Here is a 23,445-nt window from a genome sequence, read left to right on the forward strand (position 1 = left end):
CTTTTGTTTGTGTTTCGAAAGGTGAATTGAATCATGTATACAAGATCAGATATTAATGAAATGAAAACCTACCTAAATTCCAGCTCACACACATGCTCAGAAAGCTATCAATTTCAATAGCATCATTAACACTCTCTAGACTCAACACTACCATGACAACCACCAACAACACCAGCTTAATCTCATCGCGGCTGACGGCGTTAGCTCAGCAGCTCCGTCTCTACAAGCCGCCGGATCTAGCCACCGACAAAGGCGTTTCGGTTTCTCAGGTCGATTTCACCGGCGATCAGAAGCTAAACCCTAACCCTAACCCTAACCCTAACAGAGCTGCTGTTTTGATCTGTCTTTTTCATGGCAACAATGATGGCGATGACCTCCGCGTGATCCTTACCAAAAGGTCTTCTGGCCTTTCTTCTCACTCTGGTATTTATTTGTTTACTGAGATTTTGCAGATTTGGTTTATTTATCAATTTTGACTTGCTTTTGCCTTTTGACTCTGCAGAATTAGGCAGCTTTTAATATGCTCTTGTCTGTCTGTCAAATTTAGCATGTTGAAAAAATTTATATTCTGTGATGTGTATTATATTGCAGAATCTCACATTCAGAACTGACTAGAATATATTATTTTGCTCTTAATACTCATTTTTAAGGATTCATATTTAGATAAATTCAATATTGAAATGGGAAAATGGCCCAAGTGAGGAGAGATGCCAAAAATGACCCTCTGATTCCATCTTTACGTAGAAAGACCCTTCTAAAATCCATCGTCAAAGAAGAGATTCAGCATCGAATGGGAAGGTGACATATAGGCATCCAAACTCATCGTCACGATGAAGTTCTGAGCTCATATTCATCGTCACAATGAGTTTAGATGCCTACGTGTCAGTTTTATATTGGTCTTTGAATCTCATTTGAAGATGGAATTGAGACGGGTCATTTTGGGAATTTTCCCTTTTGAAATAATCAGTTTTCTTACAGCTCCTAGCTGCACCACCAACATGATTATTTTGACTATAAATAGTGATAGGAAAACATTGAGTAGACCTGTAAACGAACCGAACGTTAGTGAACCGTTTGACAGGAAGTTCGTTTATTTAATAAACGAAATTGATATGAAATTTTGTTTATTTTGTTAAATGAAGGAACATGAACGCATGTCTCATTCGTCCGTTTATGGTCGTGAATATTTAATGATTTTAATCTAATTTTAATAGGCTCATTACAATTTATCTAGTTTTCATAACTATTTAGGCCCAACACATTGTTGTACACATTACTTTTAGTTGGTTCTACTGTTTTAGTTTAGTTAGGTTCGTTCATCTATGTTCAATTATGTTCATAACCATTCGTTTATATTGCTAACAAATGAACATAACCGAACACAAACACACTCATTTTTTTAATGAACGGGCACGGGCTATAAAACCCGTGTTCAGCTAAAGATAAACGTACAAACACGAACATGCGCTGTTTTTATACGTTCGGTTAATTTGCGTGCCTAAATATGGGTGATCTAAATGTAATATGAGCTATCTTATATCTAAATGTGTAAATTTTTTGTGATGGAAATTAGGCTTTTGAGTTCATATAATATATTTCTTTTCATGTGACTAACGAGAATGACAAACGGTGCATTTGAACGGACCATACTATATAGGTGAAGTTTCATTGCCCGGAGGAAAAACAGAGGAAGCTGATGTGGATGATGCTGACACAGCAACAAGGGAAGCAAAGGAAGAGATAGGGCTCGAGCCGTCACTTGTAAATGTCGTGACCGTTCTCGAACCATTCTTATCTAAGGTATATATTATGTTATTAGTATTAGGGTATAATTGTGTTTAGCCCACAGACCCGAGTTAGGTTTCTTTAGAGTCACATTTGTGATGTATGTTTGATGTTTTACAGCATCTTCTTAGAGTAACTCCGGTTATTGGCATACTTTCTGATATAAACGCATTTAATCCAACTCCCAACGCGGGTGAAGTAGATGAAATATTCGATGCTCCATTAGAAATGTTTCTCAAGGTATTTGACTATTCCTCTAGCGCACACTTGGGGAGTTGGCTCTTTTGGTCAAACCTTATATTAAAGTTTGGTTCACTGAACACCAATATTTACTGGTACAGGATGAAAATCATAGGTCTGAAGAAATAGATTGGTTGGGAAATAAGCTTCTTATTCATTTCTTTGACTACGAAACAGGCGGTAAAAAGTTTATGATATGGGGTCTTACTGCTGGAATATTGATCCGAGCTGCATCGGTTGTGTACCAAAGACCGCCCGCTTTTATTGAACAGACTCACAAGATGAAGCTTCCTGGAGTCGTAAGCAAGGACACTAGATCGCCTTAAAATCTCACCCTGTACTTTTGCATATTTATATCTTGCAGTTGCTGGAAGACAAGGGGGCTCGTTATTACATGCTGCGATCTCTAGGAATGATGTTGATGATTGTTATTAAGTAATGTGCTGTGACCATAGATCTTATTCTAGACAAATTGTTTCCAGTAAACTACATGTATTTAGTATTTACCAATGGATTATGGAATTAACATGTTTCTTGTTTAAAATATCTAGTTTTAATTAAGATTACTTCTATTATCATCAATCATGCTTATATTGGAAAAATTGTTTAAAATATCTAGTATAAAAATGTGTTTTTCGTAAACTTTGGGCATAGCTTTATGTATGTATGTAACTGCGGTCAATATAAATGATAGCTATTTCATTTGTGTTATATGGTGTGAGAACTTTGCAAAGAACCAAATGTCGTCCAAAACGAAGCTAAGTTGAATGAGATGTTTATGCTCAAATTGGGTGTTTGAAATATTAAAGCTGTCAAAAACTTGCATGGTTTATACTTTATAAGGAGGGTCACTCATTTATTGTTTCCATTAGAGGGAGTCACACATAGGTGTAACCTTGAAGGTGTGAGACATCCTTAGGCACCCGCACACGAATGCAACGTGGGTGATGAACGATGAACGCAGTGTGGCGCACTTTGCAAACATTAGAGTATTCACATCTTGTTTCACTTCTTCAACCTCATTCTTAAATTTAAAGAAAAATGACCAAAGACAGAGAAAACATTTATACATCCAAATCCTATATTATAGAAAACAAACAAGTCCCACAAATTTTGTTCTCATTATTTATCCCCATGTATATTTTGTGGATGGACGTGAATGGAAGAAAGAGAAAAAGTAATAAAAAGACATTATTTAATTGAAAAAAATGTATATAAGGATTGAGATGTAGAAATTTTTTTAAAAGTGAAACAAATTTAGAAAAATGTAATTACTGGTTCAATTATAGGTTGGGAATATGAGATGAGATGTGAATCCTCTTATATATACAAATGATGTAACCGTATGTGATTAGTGAACATCTAAATTCTAACATAGTGACATGCACTCTACATAGCTTGCACTTAGGCAGTGGCATACCCACATTCAAAACCAGCTGCATTTTTTAAAAAAGATACATAGTGTTATTTATACCCTAAAATTCTGACTGTCTTCGTAAAATTTTAGTTAAGTCTCTTGATTGCCACAATGAAAAAAAATCTCAAGTCCATCACTGCACGTAGGCGAAACATCATGGGTGTGCCAGAGACAAGTCTAACCCAAACTAGAATACCGTGAATAGAATTTGACGAATATGAATGGATCCTGTCTTCTCAAACAAAAGAGAAATCATCATCATCATCATCATCATCGTACTCAGTGTATTCCACCCATAGCAAAACAAAAGAGAAATATATTGAGTAATTTCGGGGATTCGGTTTGAAGATGCTATTAATTGACATTCTCCAAACTTCTAATTCCGTGCAAGAAATAAATATATGGAAAAGTAACTCTAATGATAATTACCAAATTCATTGAATATTTAAAACAATAATTAAATGGATACCAATACCATGCCTAATTCTCATAAAGTTAATGATAATATTACCAAATTAATTGAATAATTAAATGGCACATTTCTGTTTTAGCGATCAAGATTATAAATTATTGAGGTACCTTCCACTTAAATTGTACATCAAATTCCAAACGTAACATGTCTTCGCCTTTGCTTCAAGAAATCCACAAATTAAGACCGACAATTTTCCAACATCTAAAACAAACCAGGCTGAATAATTTTATCCACACTCTTAAATCTTAAATCGACCGAACAATGTAAGTACAAATTCGTGTTGTCGTTGTCAACATGTGACATCGAAGCATGGAATTGTATATGATGTATGAAACTAGACCACGACTATATATGTTAACAATATAACACGTTTTATTTAGTTGTAATATATTAAAACAGTTACCATATGGCATGAGAAATAATAATTCACAAGTTAATAGTATAACAATCCTTACAACCTACCTCAAATCCAAAATTGGAATCTTATACCCTTGATGCTCTTCAAAGCAATACGTTGACGGGTTGAGTGTATAATAATAAGAAAAAAACAATTTAACATTCAAAAATTAGATACCTATCTTGAAGTTATAAAAACATACAAACCCATGCCACGTGCCTTGAAATCATAATCTGTAACTTCTGATTTCCATTTTTAATATTATCGTTTAGTAAAATCATTTCTTTATTGTTTAAATAGTATCCGATAAATAATAATAATAATAATAATAATAATAATAATAATAATAATAATAAAGATGTGATCATGTTATTCATGTGAATACCTATATTCTTTAGCCAAGTATTCGTCTATAAATAAAATTCATCTTTGGTATTATATACCAAGCTCATAACTTTAACTCAACTTTTTGATCTTTATAACAACTTCAAGGTTTGTGTTAATGGCACCTTCATTCACCAACAACAAAGAACTCAAAACATTCGTGTTCGATGACGGTCATGGTGTAAAGGGTCTATCCGAACTCAAGATCGAAACATTACCTGAATTATTCATCCAACCATACGAAAAACGGCTCGATATGAGCAAAGTGGTGCACCATGAGTCGATCCCAGTGATTGATATGTCGAATCCAGATGATCCTGAGGTGATGAAACATATATGTGACGCGGCTGAGAATTGGGGATTCTTTCAAGTGGTTAATCATGGAGTTCCCTTTAAGGTTCTTGATGACGTGAAAGATGCAACGAAAAGGTTTTTTTCGTTGCAAGCTGACGAGAAAAAGAAGTACTTGTATAAGAATTGTCCGACGAAAAATGTTCGGCTTGTTTCGAGTTTTATTCCTGAAGTTGATAAAGCGTACGAGTGGAAGGATTATCTTAGTTGTTTCTATGTTTCGGATGATGAAGCTTTTGCATATTGGCCATCTGTATGTAGGTAAATCGTTACATAGTTTTTTTTTCTTTCTTTTTTCAGTAATCATATATTGATAAGTTTTGATTTGTGTTTTTGAAAAATGGATAGTTTGACGGTTTAATCACAATTGACACGGAAATAATCAGGTTTTGGATTGGTGTATCTAACCTGTTTTAACAATGGGTCGTGTTTGGGTTATTAAAACGGACCTTATTTTAGTTGGTCATGTTTAACATGTTTAGTTAAACAAGTTGATCTCCTAACTTGTTAAATTAAATAGATCGAGTAACGAACCCATTTATTATGAATCATTTAACCAATTTTTTACATCCCATGCATTAACTCGATTCACACATTTACAACTTGATTATTACTTGTCAACCCGTTTGACACATTTACACAAACGGTTAAATGAGTCGTGTTTAGATTATATGGTTTTTAAGTGTGTACTTGTTATGGTTGATATGTTTGACATAAACAAAAAATATACAAGTCTTGCTAATGTTAAACAATTCAACCTATAACTCGACAACCTAACACGACTGACACCCTCTGTATAAACCAATTTTTTTTTAAATCACCAGAATGGTTATAATAAAGGCTAAACGCGTAAACGGTTGGTTTGGTTTACACGACCCGTTCCAAATTCAAACTTTATTGAACCGTGTAAATACAATTTTTTAAAACTTTGATGAGATTGTCACTTAACTGATCTTGTTTCTGGTGTACTTACATAGGGATCAACTTCTGGAATACATGAAAGAGTCCGAACCCCTAATCAAAACACTACTAAAAGTGCTCATCACAAGACTTGGCATATCGAAACTCGACGAAACCAACGAGCCATTTCTCATGGGTTCGAGACGAATGAACCTAAACTACTACCCTATATGTCCCAACCCCGAGCTGACCGTTGGTGTTGGAAGCCACTCGGATGTTTCAACACTAACCATCCTTCTCCAAGACGAAACCGGGGGGCTATACGTCCGAAAACTAAACAGTGACAATTGGGTCCATGTCCCACCCATCAAAGGTTCTTTAACCATCAACATAGGAGACGCGCTTCAAATCATGAGCAACGGTCGATACAAGAGCATTGAACACCATGTGGTTGCTAATGCGCATGAGAACAGAATTTCGGTTCCATTATTTGTGAACCCGAGACCTAGCGATGGCATAGGGCCGTTGCCACAAGTGATCGTGCGAGGGGAGACTGCTTTGTATAAGCATGTATTGTATTCGGATTATGTGAAGCATTTTTACAGGAAATCACATAATGGGAAGGATACAATTGAGTTTGCAAGGGTTTGATCATTTTCAGATAAACATAAGTTTCAAATTTAGGAACAGATATATTATTATTACACATTCTGTCACATTGTGGCTGAACTTTAACTTGTAAAGAAGTTTTTCTTTTATTTTTTTTACCGCAACTATAAAATCGCGGATATGTGCCCTAAATATATTATGGGTTTAGAAATATAGATACGGCTTTATTATATAGTTTGGTGTCGAATAAACATATATTGTGTTAACTCAATTGTGATTGTAATAGCGCAAACACATCTAGACAATAATTCCTTACTGATTAGTTACACAAATATGTGTAATGCAACATATTCGTGTAACTTTCTTTAGATATGCTTGTTCTATTCATTTGCATACTTGATTCCTCTTTTTTTATCCACGATCTTACTTAATTATGATTAATTGATTATACTACGTTTCGGCTGCTTTTCTATGATTCAAATGTTATATAGTTGCTATGAAATTCATGTAACAAAAATTTTTAAAGGAAGCCTCGCCAACGCTTACCTATGAGTTGTTTGTATGCAACTTTGGCGAACTATGAAGTTTCGACAAATAACTTGTGCATATGATACAAAGATAAAAATTAAGTTATGTGTTTCGATTATTCACTTATGTGCATATATATGATACTCCAATCTCAATCTGAAATTCCACGCGACTTAATTTGTTACTTCCCGAAGGTCATGACGCATATCCTTTTGTGACGTAATAGATATAACATCTCAATCAATAAGGACTAACATGTCACTATTGTCGAAATCATAGTCCATGATGCAACTTAAACATCCAAAGTTTCAAAAAATTCTTATAGAATTCTAAAGACTTCAATTACATATTCATTACATTGATAAATATTCTTCTCTCTACCGTCCATAATATCCTTGTAAACCCGATAGGCACAAAATAAAAATATAGTTACGAACTTATGACTGATCCAATTATGGATAAGCAGAACAACAAAAGAAATGATCAAACAAAATAAAAGTAACAAAATATTAGTAGTATCTTAATTAAGTAACTAATACAAAGGATTATGACGACGACGATGATGATATTTAAAACATTACTTAGGTTTCAAAAGGAGATTAAGACTTGCTGACTTGGGTTTCAAGACATACATACTATCTCAAATTTTTTTTTTTTTGTATACTATAGGTGAGAAGGATGACTTTCTCTTAACAAAGATAAATAATGTGTAAGGTACTCCTTGAGTATACATATTGATTTAAAATCATCGTTACGGTTGGTGTCACATCACTAATATTGCAATGTGTCTGGGACCCGCTTCAAGTTAGGACATGTTTGAGAGGCTATTGACATATCAAAATTATTATGCACAATCGGAAGCATGTATAAAAAGCCTAGAAGTCAAAAGGTAATAAAACTATGAAGGAGTATATCATTAGAGGGAGAAGATATACATCATATATATGTAGCTTAATTGTGCTTAATTACTCGCATATCATTACCAAATTATGTGAGAACATAGTGGACTAGTGGTAGAACTGTAGAAGTAAAACAAAAGTACCAAAGAAATGACATCTTGAAAGCATTACACAACACACTATATTACACGGTGAACCAACCAGGCAACCATACAAACTAGTCATAATACGTTGCAAGGTAACCCTTATGTTGTACGAACATGAATCATAAAACTTTTACATGCCTTCTTAAATAACTCTATAAAGCCTTATTATCTGTATATATGCATGTATAAACCTTCTTAACAAATCACACAGGAATTATGGATCTATAGTAATAGTATCATAAGGTGGTGTATGTGATTGTAGTTACTTATGACCTATTGGTTTAGTGTTATGGAATTATGGATAGGATAGGGCTGTGCAACAGTTTGGAACCGCAAGAGCCTAACCGGAAGCGAAAATGACTAAAAAAAGAATCGGAACCGGAACCGGAACCTTATATAGTAAATCAGTTCGGTTCCAGAGCCGGTAAAATCGGTTTTCGCTAATCTATTATGTGTTAGTACCAATTTGGTCGTCTATTTATCAAATGTGTTGTGCAAACTTTGCAAATTGCAAAACAAGTTTATATAATTGTATGTCTTATTTCACGGTAAAATTGACTACAACATGAACATCCATTATTTATTTGATTAAAACCTAATTGTTAAAAATAAATAAATCATTAGTTGTTAGGTATTGAACGTAAAGAAAGAAGATTTGAATCATAATTTTATATTATATTACAAGCTTGAATCAAAGTTGATCTTGATTGATAGGTATTGAATGTAAACAAAGAAGATTTGAATTAAATATTGATTTAATGGATGTAAACTAATATGTACCCTATAAAAATGAGAATTGCTAAATTTATTCAAAAAGTTTTTAATATTTCGGTTGTTCGGTTCCACGTCTAGAACCGTTGATTTTATTCGGAACCGAACTAGGAATCATTTAATACAAATACTGAGAACCGAGAACCGTAAGGTAACATACGTTAGCGGTTCTGAAACAACCGTTCGGTTCCGGTTCCTAAATTCTAACGGTTATGAACAGTTACTTGCTCACCCCTATCTACTGAGATTGCTAAAAAACATGCGTGTATAATTGATATAACATAAGAATTTGAGTGTGATGATTTGATTGGGACAAGTCATCTTATGCAGGATAACATCCATCCCCACCAAACACCGTTGCACAAGTGTCACAATATGGAGTCTCGACTTCTCTCCTCCGGGACCACCACCATCTCCGGCCTTCCTCGCCTCACCAAACCGGCGGCTAGGATCACCACCGTCGCCATCTCATCTCCGGCCACGCTCAACACTACCGGAGGCAATCTGGTTTGCGGAAGGCAGCTTCGCCCTAGCTTACTAAACCTCCATTACTCCTCTCCAGTATCCAGTATTACAAATACACCAAACCGTCATTTTCTCAAACCGTGTAACGCCACTGCTAGCGATTCCGCCGGGTGAGATACGTTGACTTAATTTGAATTTCATTTTAATTTTGACTTTCGTTGACTGACCTTTTTTATTGGTTGATTTGGTAGTGATGCTGCTCCGGTTGGATTCTTCGCCAAGTATCCGTGGCTCGTTACCGGATTCTTCTTCTTCATGTGGTATGTTACAATATTAAAAAGCCCTAAATTAATGCATGTTAATTATTTGCCCTAGAATCAGTTTTATAGGCTATTAAATGGATGTTTAAGTATTATAATTACTTTGTGAACCATATTTGAGCTTGTTTATTTATTTTTGAAGCTGTTAACTAAATAAACTGTTAATGTATCAAGGTATGAGAGAATTATAATTGTTGTTTGTTTTGAAGGTACTTTTTGAATGTTATCTTTAACATACTCAACAAGAAGATCTACAACTACTTCCCATATCCCTAGTAAGTTAATGTTTGTTCTAACTTCATATTTAGTGTTAATATTGGCCATGTCATAATAAATTTATAAAGTGCATTGTTATGTACATAACTACATATGCAGTTTTGTGTCGGTTATTCATTTGGCCGTTGGAGTGGTTTATTGTCTTGGTAGCTGGGCTGTTGGTCTACCCAAACGCGCTGTAAGTCTGAAATAAACCTATTTGCCGAAAGTGGCATCTCTGCCATTAAAGGTAGTTTAATAACTAACTTGTTGCGGTTTATCTTGTGTAGCCAATTGACTCAAACCTTCTCAAGCTTCTTATTCCTGTAGCTTTATGTCATGCTTTAGGCCACGTGACAAGTAATATATCATTTGCAGCTGTTGCTGTTTCATTTACTCACACAATCAAAGGTAGACTAATCACATGCACATTTATAAGTTATGAACAATTTATTACCTAGCTTCTGAACAAGTGACTCTTTTTTCTTTTGAATAGCCCTTGAGCCGTTCTTTAATGCTGCTGCTTCTCAATTTATTCTTGGACAATCGATTCCCATATCTTTATGGCTATCTTTGGCTCCTGTTGTTATTGGTATGCTTTTTTTATTCAAAATTGGTTATATTTCAAGTGATAATTTGTAGTATTAGAAGCTGAAATGAAGTGTGAATGTGCAGGTGTATCAATGGCCTCCTTGACTGAGCTGTCATTCAACTGGCTAGGTTTTATCAGCGCCATGATTTCCAATATCTCCTTCACTTACAGGAGCATCTACTCTAAGAAAGCAATGGTTGTCCTCTATGCTAAGACCATTTTCATCAATCATCATTTTCATTTACATGGTCAAATGAGAATCTAGGAAAATGGTCAACGACAGAATGGAGTGTAGATTCTTAACAACTTTGGTCTGTTCTATAACTTATAACAATTGTGATTGCGTTTGCAGACTGATATGGATAGCACTAACTTGTATGCCTACATTTCCATTATCGCTCTCTTCGTCTGCATCCCACCTGCCATAATTGTAAGTAGAATACTATTCTTTTTATCCTGTGTGACTTTTCTATTTTTTTATAACGTATCTATAAATCCACAGTTGGAGGGACCTCAACTCCTAAATCATGGATTCAGTGATGCAATTGCTAAAGTGGGCTTGACTAAGTTCTTATCTGATCTGTTTTGGGTGGGAATGTTTTATCACCTCTACAACCAGGTATTGCAATTTAGTGATTTACGCAACACAAATTATTATTTTTTTCTGTGTGTGTTATATATAGTATGAACACTTTTCTATTTTTTTTGGCTTGTTAGCTTGCAACCAACACACTTGAAAGGGTAGCACCTCTTACACACGCAGTAGGCAACGTGTTAAAACGAGTGTTTGTGATTGGTTTCTCAATCATCGTGTTTGGTAATCTTTTTTTTGGTGTTTTCATTGATCATTTGTTATAACAATTGTTTGGTCGACTTTGCATAAATATTATATGATTTGTGCAGGTAACAAGATTTCAACACAAACAGCCATTGGTACATCCATAGCCATTGCTGGAGTTGCAATCTACTCCCTCATCAAGGCCAAGATTGAAGAAGAGAAACGGGTTAGTTGAAATCTGATCAATATTACTTAGATGGCAACGGGTCGGCTATAGAGCGGGCATTAGTTTTCACAATCTTATATCTGATTATAGAATTGTGTCCCATACCCTGTCTCATACCTAAAAACGTGTCCTATTATCTATCCTGAATGTTTTGGATTTGGATTCTTTTGCCATCCGTACTTGACTGTTGTTTATTGGCAGAATCAGAAATCGGCATGAGGGCAAGCGGAAGTGAAGAAATGTGTGTATATTACTTGGTACTGTATGTCAACACGTTGCAGTTTTGCTACAATTATGGTTCTTTGATTTAATGAATCATTCTCACTTTACTACCAAAATATCAATTCTAACGCTTATAGAAACATTTGCATGTAGTCACTATTTACAGTTTTGTGCATGCATCCTCACATATTATTAGTTCATCTCTTAGTCGATCCCTCATTCTCAACTCGATTCATCAATCAACTACGATGCTTATTGTATGTACTGAATTTTTACTAGTTATCTTTTGACAGTGTTCTAAACCTATCATAACTATGTGTATAGTTGAACAATCTACATGAGTTTTAACACTTTGGTACTTTAATATACCAATTTTGCTAAGAGGATTACCTCAATGGAACAATATACGAGGTGATTATACTATTAAGACTTGTGGGTCGGGCCATGTAACATGTGACGATGGTGCCGGTGGTGATGTGGTACTGCTAGTGGTGATGTTATGGCATTGGTGACAAACAGTTGTTGTGGGTGTTGCTCACCTACTTGGACCAGTTATAAATTAGCAAATCTTGACCAGTAAATTTGAGTAGACAAATTAACGAGTTGTATTGTTTGAGTGATACAAATGAACTCATGTGACTATTCTGATCAAATCAACTCATTTCTTAAATAATGGATCACGATTTTCACCCTATAATAATTATCAAGATGATACCATTAAGAAACTTCTTCTCGAGTTCTTTGATTACAAAGCTCCTAAAGTAAAGGATGTGTGAAAATGAGGTAAATTGGGGTCTGTTGAACTTGAACATTCGGCAAAACAACATTAGTAAGTTTGGCCCTCAAGTTAGACACATTGTAATTCCTTCCTGACTTGTTATATGTATTAACGTTTCTAAATTCTAACACTTCATTAATTTTCCATATCCTTTAATACTTTATAAAGCCGTAAATGATACAAATACATTAAATTATAAATATATTTCAAAACAAGGATTTTTTGAAGTAACTAAAATATCACTTCTACTCTTTAAATATCATGTGCATGTTTCTTGTCAGCTTAAACATTTGTTACATTTCCATTATACTTCGATGATGAGACAAAATTCTTGTGGCGTAACTTTTTTTTTTTTCTAAAGTGTGTCAAGTTATCTAATCAAAACCACTCTTTTTCACCGGCTTGAGTTTCTCCTCCTTCACGAGGCGCTTGCATAACTGTCGCGTACGGAATGTCATATCATTTATCATTAACTAACGTGGTAACAAATGCATCCTACTGTGCTATGGGCTGATTTAAAATTGTTAATGGTTAACGCCTTAAAAGACATGAGGGTTAGGCTTTTCATATTTCCCAAAAAAGATTATTCACTTTTTACTTTTTAAGGAGATACCTTTGACATGATTTGCTCTCCCACTAGTTAAACTCTTCTTGTTGACATAACTTTTTTACCAAATGAGTTTTAGTCTTCATTGAAGCGACCTAACTTTATCGGTGATCTTTTAATTTAAACTATATTTGGCTTGTGAACTTCTATCTCAAGCTTAAAGCCAACATATGTGGTCTTAAACTCTCGTCCCTACAACATTTTAGAAGGCAACATTCTCATGTTAAGTGCCAATTGTTACTGAAAGGAAACTCAACAAGAGACACGTGAATATCCAATCACCAATCAAAGCAAATACCTAATCTTGTCTGCTCAATAACTTGTATTCATTTAGAACAAAATTCCAAATTTATATAACGGGAAATCGTGGATCAAAATGTATTGTCTTATTAATGAGTCAATGACCTAAAGGTCATACACTTGGAATAACTATCAATAATCTACACGTCTTATGATTAGACTCTTAGAAATCACATTGACATTGTTTTGGAAGAGTTCAAATTAAAAGAACTCTAAATAATAAAGTATAAATGCCTAATGAAAATATGATGTTAATTTATCTCAATCTTAATCTAAGGCAATGATATTATGTTGCTTTAATATAAAGATTTCTTATACAAATTTATGCAATTTTCATATTAACTACATATGTTTTATTTACGCATCACATTAATAAGATAATCCGTAAGTTGTGTAGAGTGCATGAAAACGGCCCCATCCACCAAAGCTTTAACGAGCGTGAGAGGAGTGGATCCAATCTATTTTCAACTAATTGCAGATATTTTCTTCTATGTATTTTTTAATTAACCCATTACACTCTAATAAAATGGTAATTTAATTTGAATGTTATTGGCTAGGTGAAAAATAATGTGACACTTGTTAAAACCATTGCATAAAGTATTATGACTTTCTTGGTTAGAAAATAACATTAAACCATAGATTCATATTTTTTTTAGACGACGACTTTCTTTTATTTTAGATACTATACTCTTTAAATTTGAAGAGTCTCGTTGCCCTACTCTAGCCATACTATAGTGTCTTAACTAGGCTCATGCTGGCTTTAGAGTCTGGCTTGAGTGCTCTCCCGAGAAACCATACATTCAACTGCACTTGACAGTCGTTATGTAGGCGCAAGAGCATAACTCTTTGACGTAACACGGTTGGATGAAAACCTGGGTGGGCTCGAGACCCGAGTTGACAGTCTTTGCAAGGCTTAACTAAAATTTTTTATTGTCAATATTCATCCAAAGTGACACAGGTGGGGATTACACTTGGGTCTCTGCTGAAGAACCCAAATCTTCTTACCACTAAACCAACCGATAAATCATATATACATATTTGATTTTTTTTGGGATTTTTGAGAAAATATTGATCCTTTTATATATAACACAAACCGAACTACATCTGGATAATGGGTAAGCGAGCAACAAGCTGCGCCGCTATCCCCTTTTGAATCGCAAAGCCTATTCTACTAAATATAAATCCTTGGTTCCCCGGGCTCTGCGAGTCACTGTGGACCACCTTCTGCACCCGCTCCAAAAAAGCGAACCACCTCGGGAGCTAGGGATCCAAAAGTGTCGAAGGCAAATGGAATGAACACGTGCTGATTCTCCAAACACAATGTCTCATGCTTAGCAACCTTCCTAGACTCCGCTCTCAAAACCGTCTGTCCCGGTACGAAGCCACTGTCTCTCAGCCCCACCAACGGGGACACCCCAGTGAGGTCAACACACGCATGCTTACCCCCTGCCCAGCCAAACACAAGAACATCCGCAGGACGCAGGGTAGATCTTCCCTCACGCGGATCAGTCAAAAAGTTAACAGGTGCCTCTTTCTTGGCTGAGATCCCGACACGTCTAAGCACATCCCATAACACATCTCTAACCCAGTCATGACGATACTTGAATCCCGGCAATTCCTTACAGTGGAGGGCATGCTCACCGAATCTATCCAAACAAGCTTTTTTACAAATGGGGCATAATCCATCTGGAGGGAAATGGGGAATCATAAGCCGGTATCTAAGGATGGCTCTGTATTCAACTGCCGACATCCGTTGCCCAATACCTTCAATGGACACAACAGTCAAAAAATCTTGGGCATGAGCCCCCTTGAGACAAGCTAAAACTGCCTTTTGTCTCGGGGTCATATCGAATCGCTCCTCCAAATCATGTACGTGTTTACCATAAAGAGCACTCGCCAAGGTTTGTTGAGGTTTCTTGGGGGCGGTCTCCTTATCAGTAAAACCGCCTATATCAAGGTTCGGGAGAGTTGTTCCAATATTACCAAGTGCAAAAGAGTAGTCAGGATCTACCCCCATAACACCAGCGTTTTTTGGGATGTAAACTAATATTTTAATAGATGTAATAGTCAAATAATTTTCTAAAAGTCGTTTTCACAAAGACTATTATTATTACGGAGTATTATTATATTATTCATTTTATCATCATCATAAAAAGAAAAAAAATCAAAAAGTATATCCAAGTGAGAGGCTAAAACCACGCCAAGTAAGGTGTCCACGTCATCCAGAGCAGGATAACACTCCATACCAATTCGTACACGTCAGCCGGTGGAGGATAACAATAATATCCCGTGCTCACAGTACACCACCATTGTTACTCCAACAACAGTTTTCTCTCAAACAACCAAATCAATGGAGTCTCGAATTCTCTCCTCCTGTGCCACCACCATCTCCGGCCTCCCTCGCCTCACCAGACCGGCGGCCAGGATCACCACCGTCACCGTCTCCGTCGCATCTCCGGCGACGATCAATACCACCGGAGGCAATCTAATTTGGGGACGCCAGCTTCGCCCTAGCTTACTTAACCTCGATCACTCGTCACCGGTGCCGTTGGTTTTGAAGACGGCAAGTGATCGTGATGTTGTTAAGCCGTGCTCGGCTACTGCTAGTGATTCCGCTGGGTGATAACCGTTGACTTAATATGAATTTAATTTTAATTTTGACTTTCGTTGACTGACCTTTTTTATTGGTTGATTTGGTAGTGATGCTGCTCCGGTTGGATTCTTCGCCAAGTATCCGTGGCTGGTTACTGGATTCTTCTTCTTCATGTGGTATGTTTTAACTTACAACAACAAAAACACTTTATTATTATTATTATTATTATTATTTAAAATTTGTGTGAAATTTTGCCTTAGAAGTTAGAACTAGTTTTATAGGGTATTAATTGGAAAGTGGGAAGAACTAGAGTTGGAAGTATTATTATATGTTATAAAGTTTTGGTAATTAATTAATGATATAAGTCAAAGGCATGGATCATGACCTAACGCCTTCTAAAATAAGTATTTACTCAATCCAAGATAATATTCGAGATTCGAGGTAATAATTTTTTAAATCTTGAGAATCTGTTATTGGAAAACTCATGGAACCGTCAATACACTGCTAAGTGCTAACTACAGGATTAGATGATTTACAACTTGTGCTTAATGCATCATTGTAAATAGCTCTAAAATTACCATACAATACTGTTATTGTGTGAGAGAATGAACTGTTGTTTGTTTTGAAGGTACTTTCTGAATGTTATCTTCAACATACTCAACAAGAAGATCTACAACTACTTCCCTTATCCCTAGTAAGTTATTGTTTATTCTAATTTCTAGCTTCATACATACTCATTCAGCCATGTGATATATAACTTATCAAATGCATTGTTGTGTTCATATGCAGTTTCGTGTCGGCCATTCATTTGGGTGTTGGAGTGATTTATTGTCTTGGTAGCTGGACTGTTGGTCTACCTAAACGCGCTGTAAGTCTCAGTTAACATGTTAGAGAAATAATACAATCCAAAATCGACCTATTTACTAAATGTAGTTAAGCAACTAACTTGTTATGGTTTATCTTGTGTAGCCCATTGACTCAAACCTTTTGAAGCTTCTTATTCCTGTGGCCTTTTGTCATGCTCTGGGCCATGTGACCAGTAACATATCATTTGCGGCTGTTGCTGTTTCATTCACCCACACAATCAAAGGTAATCTAACTACTTTTACATTTGTAGACAATGGGGTTACCTTGTTTTGTAACGTTTGACTTCAAATTATTTTTTTGTAAACAGCTCTTGAGCCATTCTTCAATGCTGCTGCTTCTCAATTTATTCTTGGACAGTCGATTCCCATAACTTTATGGCTGTCTTTGGCTCCTGTTGTTATTGGTATGCTCTTTTTCACGTCATATTGAATTTACTTATCTAATTCAAGAGATAAATTGTACTATCAGAAAGCTGAAATCAAGTCTGAATGTGCAGGTGTGTCAATGGCTTCCTTGACTGAGCTGTCATTCAACTGGCTAGGGTTTATCAGTGCCATGATTTCCAATATCTCATTCACTTACAGGAGTATTTACTCAAAGAAAGCAATGGTTGTTATTCATCATGTTTATTTACAAATCAACATATAAGAAATGTTTATAACAATTGTGTTTGTTTTGCAGACTGATATGGATAGTACTAACTTGTACGCCTACATTTCCATCATTGCTCTCATATTCTGTATCCCACCTGCTATTATTGTGAGTAGAATACTGATCTTTTTATCACGTGACGATAATATTATTTTATAAATTGAAATATACTCATCTTCATGTTTCGTTAGTTGGAGGGACCTCAACTTATAAAGCATGGATTCAGTGATGCAATTGCTAAAGTTGGTCTGACTAAGTTCATATCTGATCTGTTTTGGGTTGGAATGTTCTATCACCTCTACAATCAGGTATTACACATCATAAACTCGTATGTTATATATATATATATATATATATAGTATGAAAACTTCTCTCTCTTTTTGGCTTGTTAGCTTGCAACCAACACACTTGAAAGGGTAGCACCTCTTACGCACGCAGTGGGCAATGTGTTGAAACGAGTGTTTGTGATTGGTTTCTCAATCGTTGTGTTCGGTAATCTTTCTTTTAGTCTTAAAAGTTAAAACAAGTGTTTAGCCAACACGACAAATTATAACGTTATATGCTTTATGCAGGTAACAAGATCTCAACACAAACAGCCATTGGTACTTCCATTGCGATTGCTGGAGTTGCACTCTACTCTCTCATCAAAGCCAAGATAGAAGAAGAGAAACGGGTCGGTTGAAATCTAATCTGTTTTACTTGGATGTATGTATGCCACTTGTTTCTTAACTGTTGTTTATGTGCAGGGTCTGAAAAAATCCGCATGAGGGTAAACACGTTTGTTTCAACACGTAGCGGATATGCTACAATTGTGAAGATGTTCATCTCTGGTTTTTTGGGTCTATGAGAGTAAGCACATTTGATTCTCGTTTAGACTATAATAATGTATTATTCTATCTCTTTACTATCAATATATTATTTCTAACTGTCTTGGAGCATATGTTCTCCTTTGTTGTAAACTATATAAATCCCTCCAAGTCGGGTATGGGCTTGTGATATCCCAAAATATATGAAAGGCAATTCGCTTATAATCGTTGTAAATCACATTACGCATGCAAGTGTGCCCACATTTCAATCTTTTGATTTGACTTAGTATCGTATGTATGCTAAACATGCCTTCTGGCTTCTATTAATTTGATGACCATCCTGTATTACTGAATAGAGCGCCTACTCTGCATAGATTAGGCATACAGGCATTCCTCCCCATTTTAGTGGAAGGGCGTGCTATGAGAAGGGTAAATTTAAATTCACTAAAAAAATTTATCTTCTGATGTGACTAATATAAAACCTCGAGTAAGTTACACTTTTTGTCCATTAAGTTTATAACAACCATTTGTGTAATTAATTTAAAATGTGAGTTATATATGACCATAATACTGTTACTTATAGGAATTTATTGTGTTATAGTATCCGTCAAGTTTATCGTATGACTTTAATCGCTTTATTTAAGTCAAGATGTAGCAAATCACGCACTGAATGGAATTGAAGGTGACATTCAGTCCAACATTAAATATACAAGCGTCTCATGAGAGAGAAAGTGGGAGGTGAAAGGTTGTCTATATGCATTATAATGTAATATAGATAAACTTTAAAATAGGCTCAGTACTATCTCTCTCTCTCTAATATCGTCCATTCCAGAACTCAATACCATCACCGCATGTCAGTGTATGTCACCATTGTCGGGCCGCCACCACAAAAGACACCCTCTTCGGCCAAGTTTTCCAAAGAGAATAGTAGCACCGGAATGCCCTGCTTATTGCCCGTATCTTGCTTCTTTCTTGGTGAGTCGACCGGTGGTGAAAGATGGAGATGAGGATGGCTGGAATTTGGGTAGAAGTGGCAGAGAAGGTTGTTATGCAAGCGAGAAAGCGATCTTCAATATTATATAAGGTCTTTTATAAGCGATCTGCAATACTAACACCTAAGTCTTTCATAAGTGATTTGCAATATTATTCTTTCAAATCACGTAGTCAACAGTGATAACCTCAGTTGAGACTTGAGAGTAGTTGCCATATTGTATTATGAGTATGTCATATGTGCCTTGACTTTGTGTTATACATTGCACTTTAAGCTCTGTCAACTGTCAAGTGTTGATTGACTATCACAGTATCACAATGACACAGTGTATACATATAGCCGACATTGATTTTGGCCATATTGGGAAATATATTCACGAATTGATTAGCCACTCCGCCTTTTCTCTAGATTTATCTAATACAATAAACATTTATTTCCTCTATAAAAGGACTTGTAGCACAATTGTATAAATGTGTCTCTGACTCTCTATTAAGTTCTAAGTGATTAGGATTTCCTCATTGTGGGCAAATGATGTATATTTATTAGTGTGTTAGTCACAGAAACTTATTTGTTTTTAAAGTTGAGTTCATAAAAACTTGCCCAACGTTACACCGTTATGGTATGTATTACACTTCACAACATACCTTTTGATACACAATGCGTAACTACCAACTAGATAGTAAATGTGTATACATTTCATGAAAAAATGTTTTAAATTGGTCATATCAAAAGGTAAATATTCACAAGTTGTACCTCCTCGATCTATTTAATCGGTTTACTTTTACATAACGCGTAAAAAGATAGTAAATTTGTTTACATTTCCATGAAAAAAGGTTTTAAAATACTCACATGCTAAACATTTACAAGTTATACCTCCTCCATTCATACAATGGGTATCGACCCTTCTAAAGACATACAACCGGTGCATTTAGTCAACTCTTTTTAAGTAACATGGATTAAAGGGTAAGTCACATAAAAAGTTAGTAATGTGGGGACATTTGCATGCATAATGTGGTTGATAATGACAATAAGTGAATACCCTTAATACGCTTTGGGATATAACAAAGGAGAACATAAACTCCATGAGAATTAGAAAAGATATATTGATAGTATAGAGATAGAATAATACATTATTATAGTCTAAACGAGAATCAGATATGTTTACTCTCATAGACCAAAAAAACAAAAGAAGAACATCTTCACAATTGTAGCGAATTTGCTACGTGTTGAAACAATGACACTGAGTAATATAAACGCATTCCTTCCCTTATGCATGCCCTCATGCCAATTTCAAACCCTGCACATAAACAACATTAAAGAAACAAGGGTACATATATATATATATGCGATAGATTAATATTTAGATTGATTTTTGACTAACCCGTTTCTCTTCTTCTATCTTGGCCTTGATGAGGGAGTAGATTGCAACTCCAGCAATCGCAATGGATGTACCAATGGCTGTTTGTGTTGAAATCTTGTTACCTGCACAAATCGTATAATTTTTATGTACATATATGTTGGCCAAACACTTGTTTTAACACATAATCAATGAAAGCCACAATAGAAAGATTACCAAACACGACGATTGAGAAACCAATCACAAACACTCGTTTCAAAACATTGCCAACTGCATGCGTAAGAGGTGCCACCCTTTCAAGTGTGTTGGTTGCAAGCTAACAAGCCAAAAACAAATATATTAGTGTTCATACTTCATACTATATAACACAAAACAGTTAAAAATTACTAGTTTGTGTGGTGTAAATTGTAATACCTGGTTGTAGAGGTGATAGAACATTCCCACCCAAAACAGATCAGTTAAGAATTTAGTCAGGCCAACTTTAGCAATTGCATCATTAAATCCATGCTTTAGAAGCTGAGGTCCTTCCAACTGTTTAAAGATGAAGATAAGTATATTTCATGCCATAAAATAATATTTATAGTCGTACGATAAAAGAATAGTATTCCACTCACAATTACAGCCGGTGGGATACAAAACAAGAGAGCAATGATGGAAATGTAAGCGTACAAGTTAGTACTATCCATATCAGTCTGCAAACACAAACAAAATTGTTATAATTCTTATATGTTGGATTGTAAATAAACAGGATGAATAACAACCATTGCTTTCTTGGAGTAAATACTTCTGTAAGTGAAGGAGATATTGGAAATCATGGCACTGATAAACCCTAGCCAGTTAAATGACAGCTCAGTCAAGGAAGCCATTGATACACCTGCACATTCACACTTCATTTCAGCGTCTAATGGTGCAAATTATCATTTAAAATGTAACATGTTTTGGAAGAGAAAGATCATACCAATAACAACGGGAGCCAAAGACAGCCATAAAGTTATGGGAATCGACTGTCCAAGAATAAACTGAGAAGCAGCAGCATTGAAGAACGGCTCAAGGGCTGTTTACAAGAAATAACGAGAAGTCGATCGTCATAAAACAAGGTAACACATTGTTTACAAATGTAAAGGAAGTTAGACTACCTTTGATTGTGTGGGTGAATGAGACAGCAACAGCTGCAAATGATATGTTACTGGTCACATGGCCCAAAGCATGACAAAAGGCCACAGGAATAAGAAGCTTCAAAAGGTTTGAGTCAATGGGCTACACAAGATAAACCACAAAAGTTAGTTAATAGTTACTTAACTACCTTTCTATAGTGGGCCAAATCGAAACTTACAGCGCGTTTGGGTAGGCCAACAGTCCAGCTACCAAGACAATAAACCACTCCAACTGCCAAATGAATAACCGACATGAAACTGCATATGTACCCAACATCGCACGTAACAAATTATATATCGTACGGCCAAATAATACTGTCCATGGAGATGATGAAGTTAGAATAAACAATAACTTACTAGGGATAAGGGAAGTAATTGTAAATCTTCTTGTTGAGTATGTTAAAGATAACATTCAAAAAGTACCTTCAAAACAAACAATGCAACAACAGTATTCAATGTTTTAATTTTTTTTTAAATATGATAATGTTGTGACATTAGAGTTAGATAAAGTGTTCATCCTCGATTTGACTTAAATAATCACCAAAAGTTTTCAAATAATAATAATAATAATAGGTCCCAGTTCTACCTTCCAGCCCAAAGTTCCATTAAATAACACCTTTATAAAATAATATTCGTATTCAATTATTCATACAAAACTATGGGGTGTATAATGTTGTAACATACCACATGAAGAAGAAGAATCCGGTAACCAGCCACGGATACTTGGCGAAGAAGCCGACCGGAGCAGCATCACTACAAAATCAATTTAAAAATCAGTCAACGAAAGTCAAAACTAACATTCAAATTAAGTCAACGTATCTCACCCTGCGGAATCACTAGCAGTGGCGGTACAAGGTTTGAGAACCTCACGCTTTGGTGTCTTTGAAATTGACGAGTGATCGAGGTTTAATAAGGTAGGGCGAAGCTGTCGTCCCCAAACTAAGTTGCCGCCGTTAGTGTTGAAGGTGGCCGGAGATGATACGGCGAATGTGGTGATCCTGCCGGCAGGTTTGGTGAGGCGAGGAATGCCGGAGGAGATAACTCGAGACTCCATTGAGTTGCAGACAGTAACAATGGTGGTGATGAACAGAACAAAACAGGGTATGTTATCCTGCACCGGGTGAGGTGTACGATCAGCAGTAGAGTTATCCTGCTCAGGCTAATGTGCACCAATCACTTGTCATGAGCACTCAATCCCTCACATTTTCGATATTTTTATTTTAATCTTAATTTTATTAATTTATATATAACTAGTTTTTAACTCGTCGCGTTCCACCGGGAAGGTTGGTAAAACTCAAACAATTGTAGTAAAACCCAAAAGTGTTGAACCGGTAAGTTGACGCGAATTCGATTTGTGGCGTACGTTGTTCTACTGGAAAACCAAATATAAAACAAAATAACTATACAAAATTGAGGTGGATCAATGGGTTGGCGTCGGTCGGTAAAACCCGAGCGTTGTTAAAATCCAACCGTGGTTGACCCCGGGCGTTGAAATGGTGAGTCTACGGGAATTTGGTCGGTTTCTATCACGTTTGTAATAATACTGGGACCGCAAAAAAATTGGCGTTCAGTAGGTCTCCGTTA

At 35.7% G+C, this 23,445-nt stretch overlaps 4 protein-coding genes across 8 annotated transcripts; 3 read left to right on the top strand and 1 right to left on the bottom strand.

Moving 5' to 3' along the window:
• Positions 1 to 2,544, top strand: LOC143570953 (nudix hydrolase 22, chloroplastic-like). Its single transcript, XM_077056465.1, has 4 exons — positions 1 to 423; positions 1,658 to 1,800; positions 1,906 to 2,025; positions 2,127 to 2,544. Exons 1-4 carry the CDS (start codon positions 93 to 95, stop codon positions 2,349 to 2,351), a joined length of 819 nt encoding a protein of 272 aa, XP_076912580.1. The 5' UTR covers positions 1 to 92; the 3' UTR covers positions 2,352 to 2,544.
• A 2,256-nt stretch (positions 2,545 to 4,800) lies between these two features.
• LOC143570931 (bi-functional coumaroyl CoA and feruloyl CoA ortho-hydroxylase F6H2-2-1-like) lies at positions 4,801 to 6,621 on the top strand. Its single transcript, XM_077056444.1, has 2 exons — positions 4,801 to 5,307; positions 6,024 to 6,621. The coding sequence occupies exons 1-2, from the start codon at positions 4,814 to 4,816 to the stop codon at positions 6,595 to 6,597; spliced, it is 1,068 nt and encodes a 355-aa protein (XP_076912559.1). The 5' UTR covers positions 4,801 to 4,813; the 3' UTR covers positions 6,598 to 6,621.
• Positions 6,622 to 9,165: 2,544 nt separating this feature from the next.
• LOC143570954 (triose phosphate/phosphate translocator, chloroplastic-like) lies at positions 9,166 to 18,493 on the top strand. Of its 4 annotated transcripts, none has more exons than XM_077056467.1 (12): positions 9,166 to 9,534; positions 9,616 to 9,684; positions 9,894 to 9,959; positions 10,060 to 10,138; positions 10,230 to 10,350; positions 10,436 to 10,531; positions 10,615 to 10,727; positions 10,884 to 10,961; positions 11,034 to 11,150; positions 11,249 to 11,348; positions 11,435 to 11,535; positions 18,300 to 18,493. In XM_077056467.1, exons 1-12 carry the CDS (start codon positions 9,224 to 9,226, stop codon positions 18,318 to 18,320), a joined length of 1,272 nt encoding a protein of 423 aa, XP_076912582.1. In that variant the 5' UTR covers positions 9,166 to 9,223; the 3' UTR covers positions 18,321 to 18,493. The 4 variants fall into 4 exon arrangements, with proteins under 4 accessions (XP_076912582.1, XP_076912583.1, XP_076912581.1 ...); XM_077056468.1 differs by lacking the exon at positions 18,300 to 18,493 and adding an exon at positions 11,737 to 12,023; XM_077056466.1 differs by lacking the exons at positions 9,894 to 9,959; positions 10,060 to 10,138; positions 10,230 to 10,350; ... (4 more) ...; positions 11,249 to 11,348; positions 11,435 to 11,535 and adding exons at positions 16,664 to 16,729; positions 16,825 to 16,903; positions 17,005 to 17,125; ... (4 more) ...; positions 17,946 to 18,045; positions 18,126 to 18,226 and having other exon boundaries at positions 9,202 to 9,534.
• A 1,916-nt stretch (positions 18,494 to 20,409) lies between these two features.
• On the bottom strand, positions 20,410 to 22,916 carry LOC143570955 (triose phosphate/phosphate translocator, chloroplastic-like). Of its 2 annotated transcripts, XM_077056471.1 has the most exons (12): positions 22,686 to 22,916; positions 22,546 to 22,614; positions 22,219 to 22,284; positions 22,041 to 22,119; positions 21,844 to 21,964; positions 21,666 to 21,761; positions 21,469 to 21,581; positions 21,322 to 21,399; positions 21,122 to 21,238; positions 20,924 to 21,023; positions 20,732 to 20,832; positions 20,410 to 20,647 (listed from the first exon to the last, which is right to left on the bottom strand). In XM_077056471.1, the coding sequence occupies exons 1-12, from the start codon at positions 22,913 to 22,915 to the stop codon at positions 20,630 to 20,632; spliced, it is 1,188 nt and encodes a 395-aa protein (XP_076912586.1). In that variant the 5' UTR covers position 22,916; the 3' UTR covers positions 20,410 to 20,629. The 2 variants fall into 2 exon arrangements, with proteins under 2 accessions (XP_076912586.1, XP_076912585.1); XM_077056470.1 differs by lacking the exon at positions 20,410 to 20,647 and having other exon boundaries at positions 20,711 to 20,832.
• Between the last annotated feature and the right edge of the window lie 529 nt (positions 22,917 to 23,445).

The sequence above is a fragment of the Bidens hawaiensis genome, unplaced genomic scaffold (assembly GCF_021521415.1).
Source record: "Bidens hawaiensis isolate Kalapana, Puna unplaced genomic scaffold, B.hawaiensis_p1.1 tig00025176_1, whole genome shotgun sequence".
Lineage (NCBI taxonomy): Eukaryota > Viridiplantae > Streptophyta > Magnoliopsida > Asterales > Asteraceae > Bidens > Bidens hawaiensis.

What these genes read in the sequence shown, in the direction of transcription:
- LOC143570953 (XM_077056465.1), top strand. Translation starts at nt 93, where the DNA reads ATGCTCAGAAAGCTATCAATTTCAATAGCATCATTAACACTCTCTAGA. An exon ending in TGGCCTTTCTTCTCACTCTG is followed by an intron (nt 424 to 1,657) that starts GTATTTATTTGT and finishes CATACTATATAG; the next exon opens with GTGAAGTTTCATTGCCCGGA. An exon ending in TCGAACCATTCTTATCTAAG is followed by an intron (nt 1,801 to 1,905) that starts GTATATATTATG and finishes GATGTTTTACAG; the next exon opens with CATCTTCTTAGAGTAACTCC.
- LOC143570931 (XM_077056444.1), top strand. Translation starts at nt 4,814, where the DNA reads ATGGCACCTTCATTCACCAACAACAAAGAACTCAAAACATTCGTGTTC. An exon ending in TATTGGCCATCTGTATGTAG is followed by an intron (nt 5,308 to 6,023) that starts GTAAATCGTTAC and finishes GTACTTACATAG; the next exon opens with GGATCAACTTCTGGAATACA.
- LOC143570954 (XM_077056467.1), top strand. Translation starts at nt 9,224, where the DNA reads ATGCAGGATAACATCCATCCCCACCAAACACCGTTGCACAAGTGTCAC. An exon ending in ACTGCTAGCGATTCCGCCGG is followed by an intron (nt 9,535 to 9,615) that starts GTGAGATACGTT and finishes TTGATTTGGTAG; the next exon opens with TGATGCTGCTCCGGTTGGAT. An exon ending in TTTCTCAATCATCGTGTTTG is followed by an intron (nt 11,349 to 11,434) that starts GTAATCTTTTTT and finishes TGATTTGTGCAG; the next exon opens with GTAACAAGATTTCAACACAA.
- LOC143570955 (XM_077056470.1), bottom strand. Translation starts at nt 22,915, where the DNA reads ATGGAGTCTCGAGTTATCTCCTCCGGCATTCCTCGCCTCACCAAACCT. An exon ending in TTTGGCTCCCGTTGTTATTG is followed by an intron (nt 21,582 to 21,665) that starts GTATGATCTTTC and finishes GTGAATGTGCAG; the next exon opens with GTGTATCAATGGCTTCCTTG. An exon ending in TTTACTCCAAGAAAGCAATG is followed by an intron (nt 21,400 to 21,468) that starts GTTGTTATTCAT and finishes TTGTGTTTGCAG; the next exon opens with ACTGATATGGATAGTACTAA.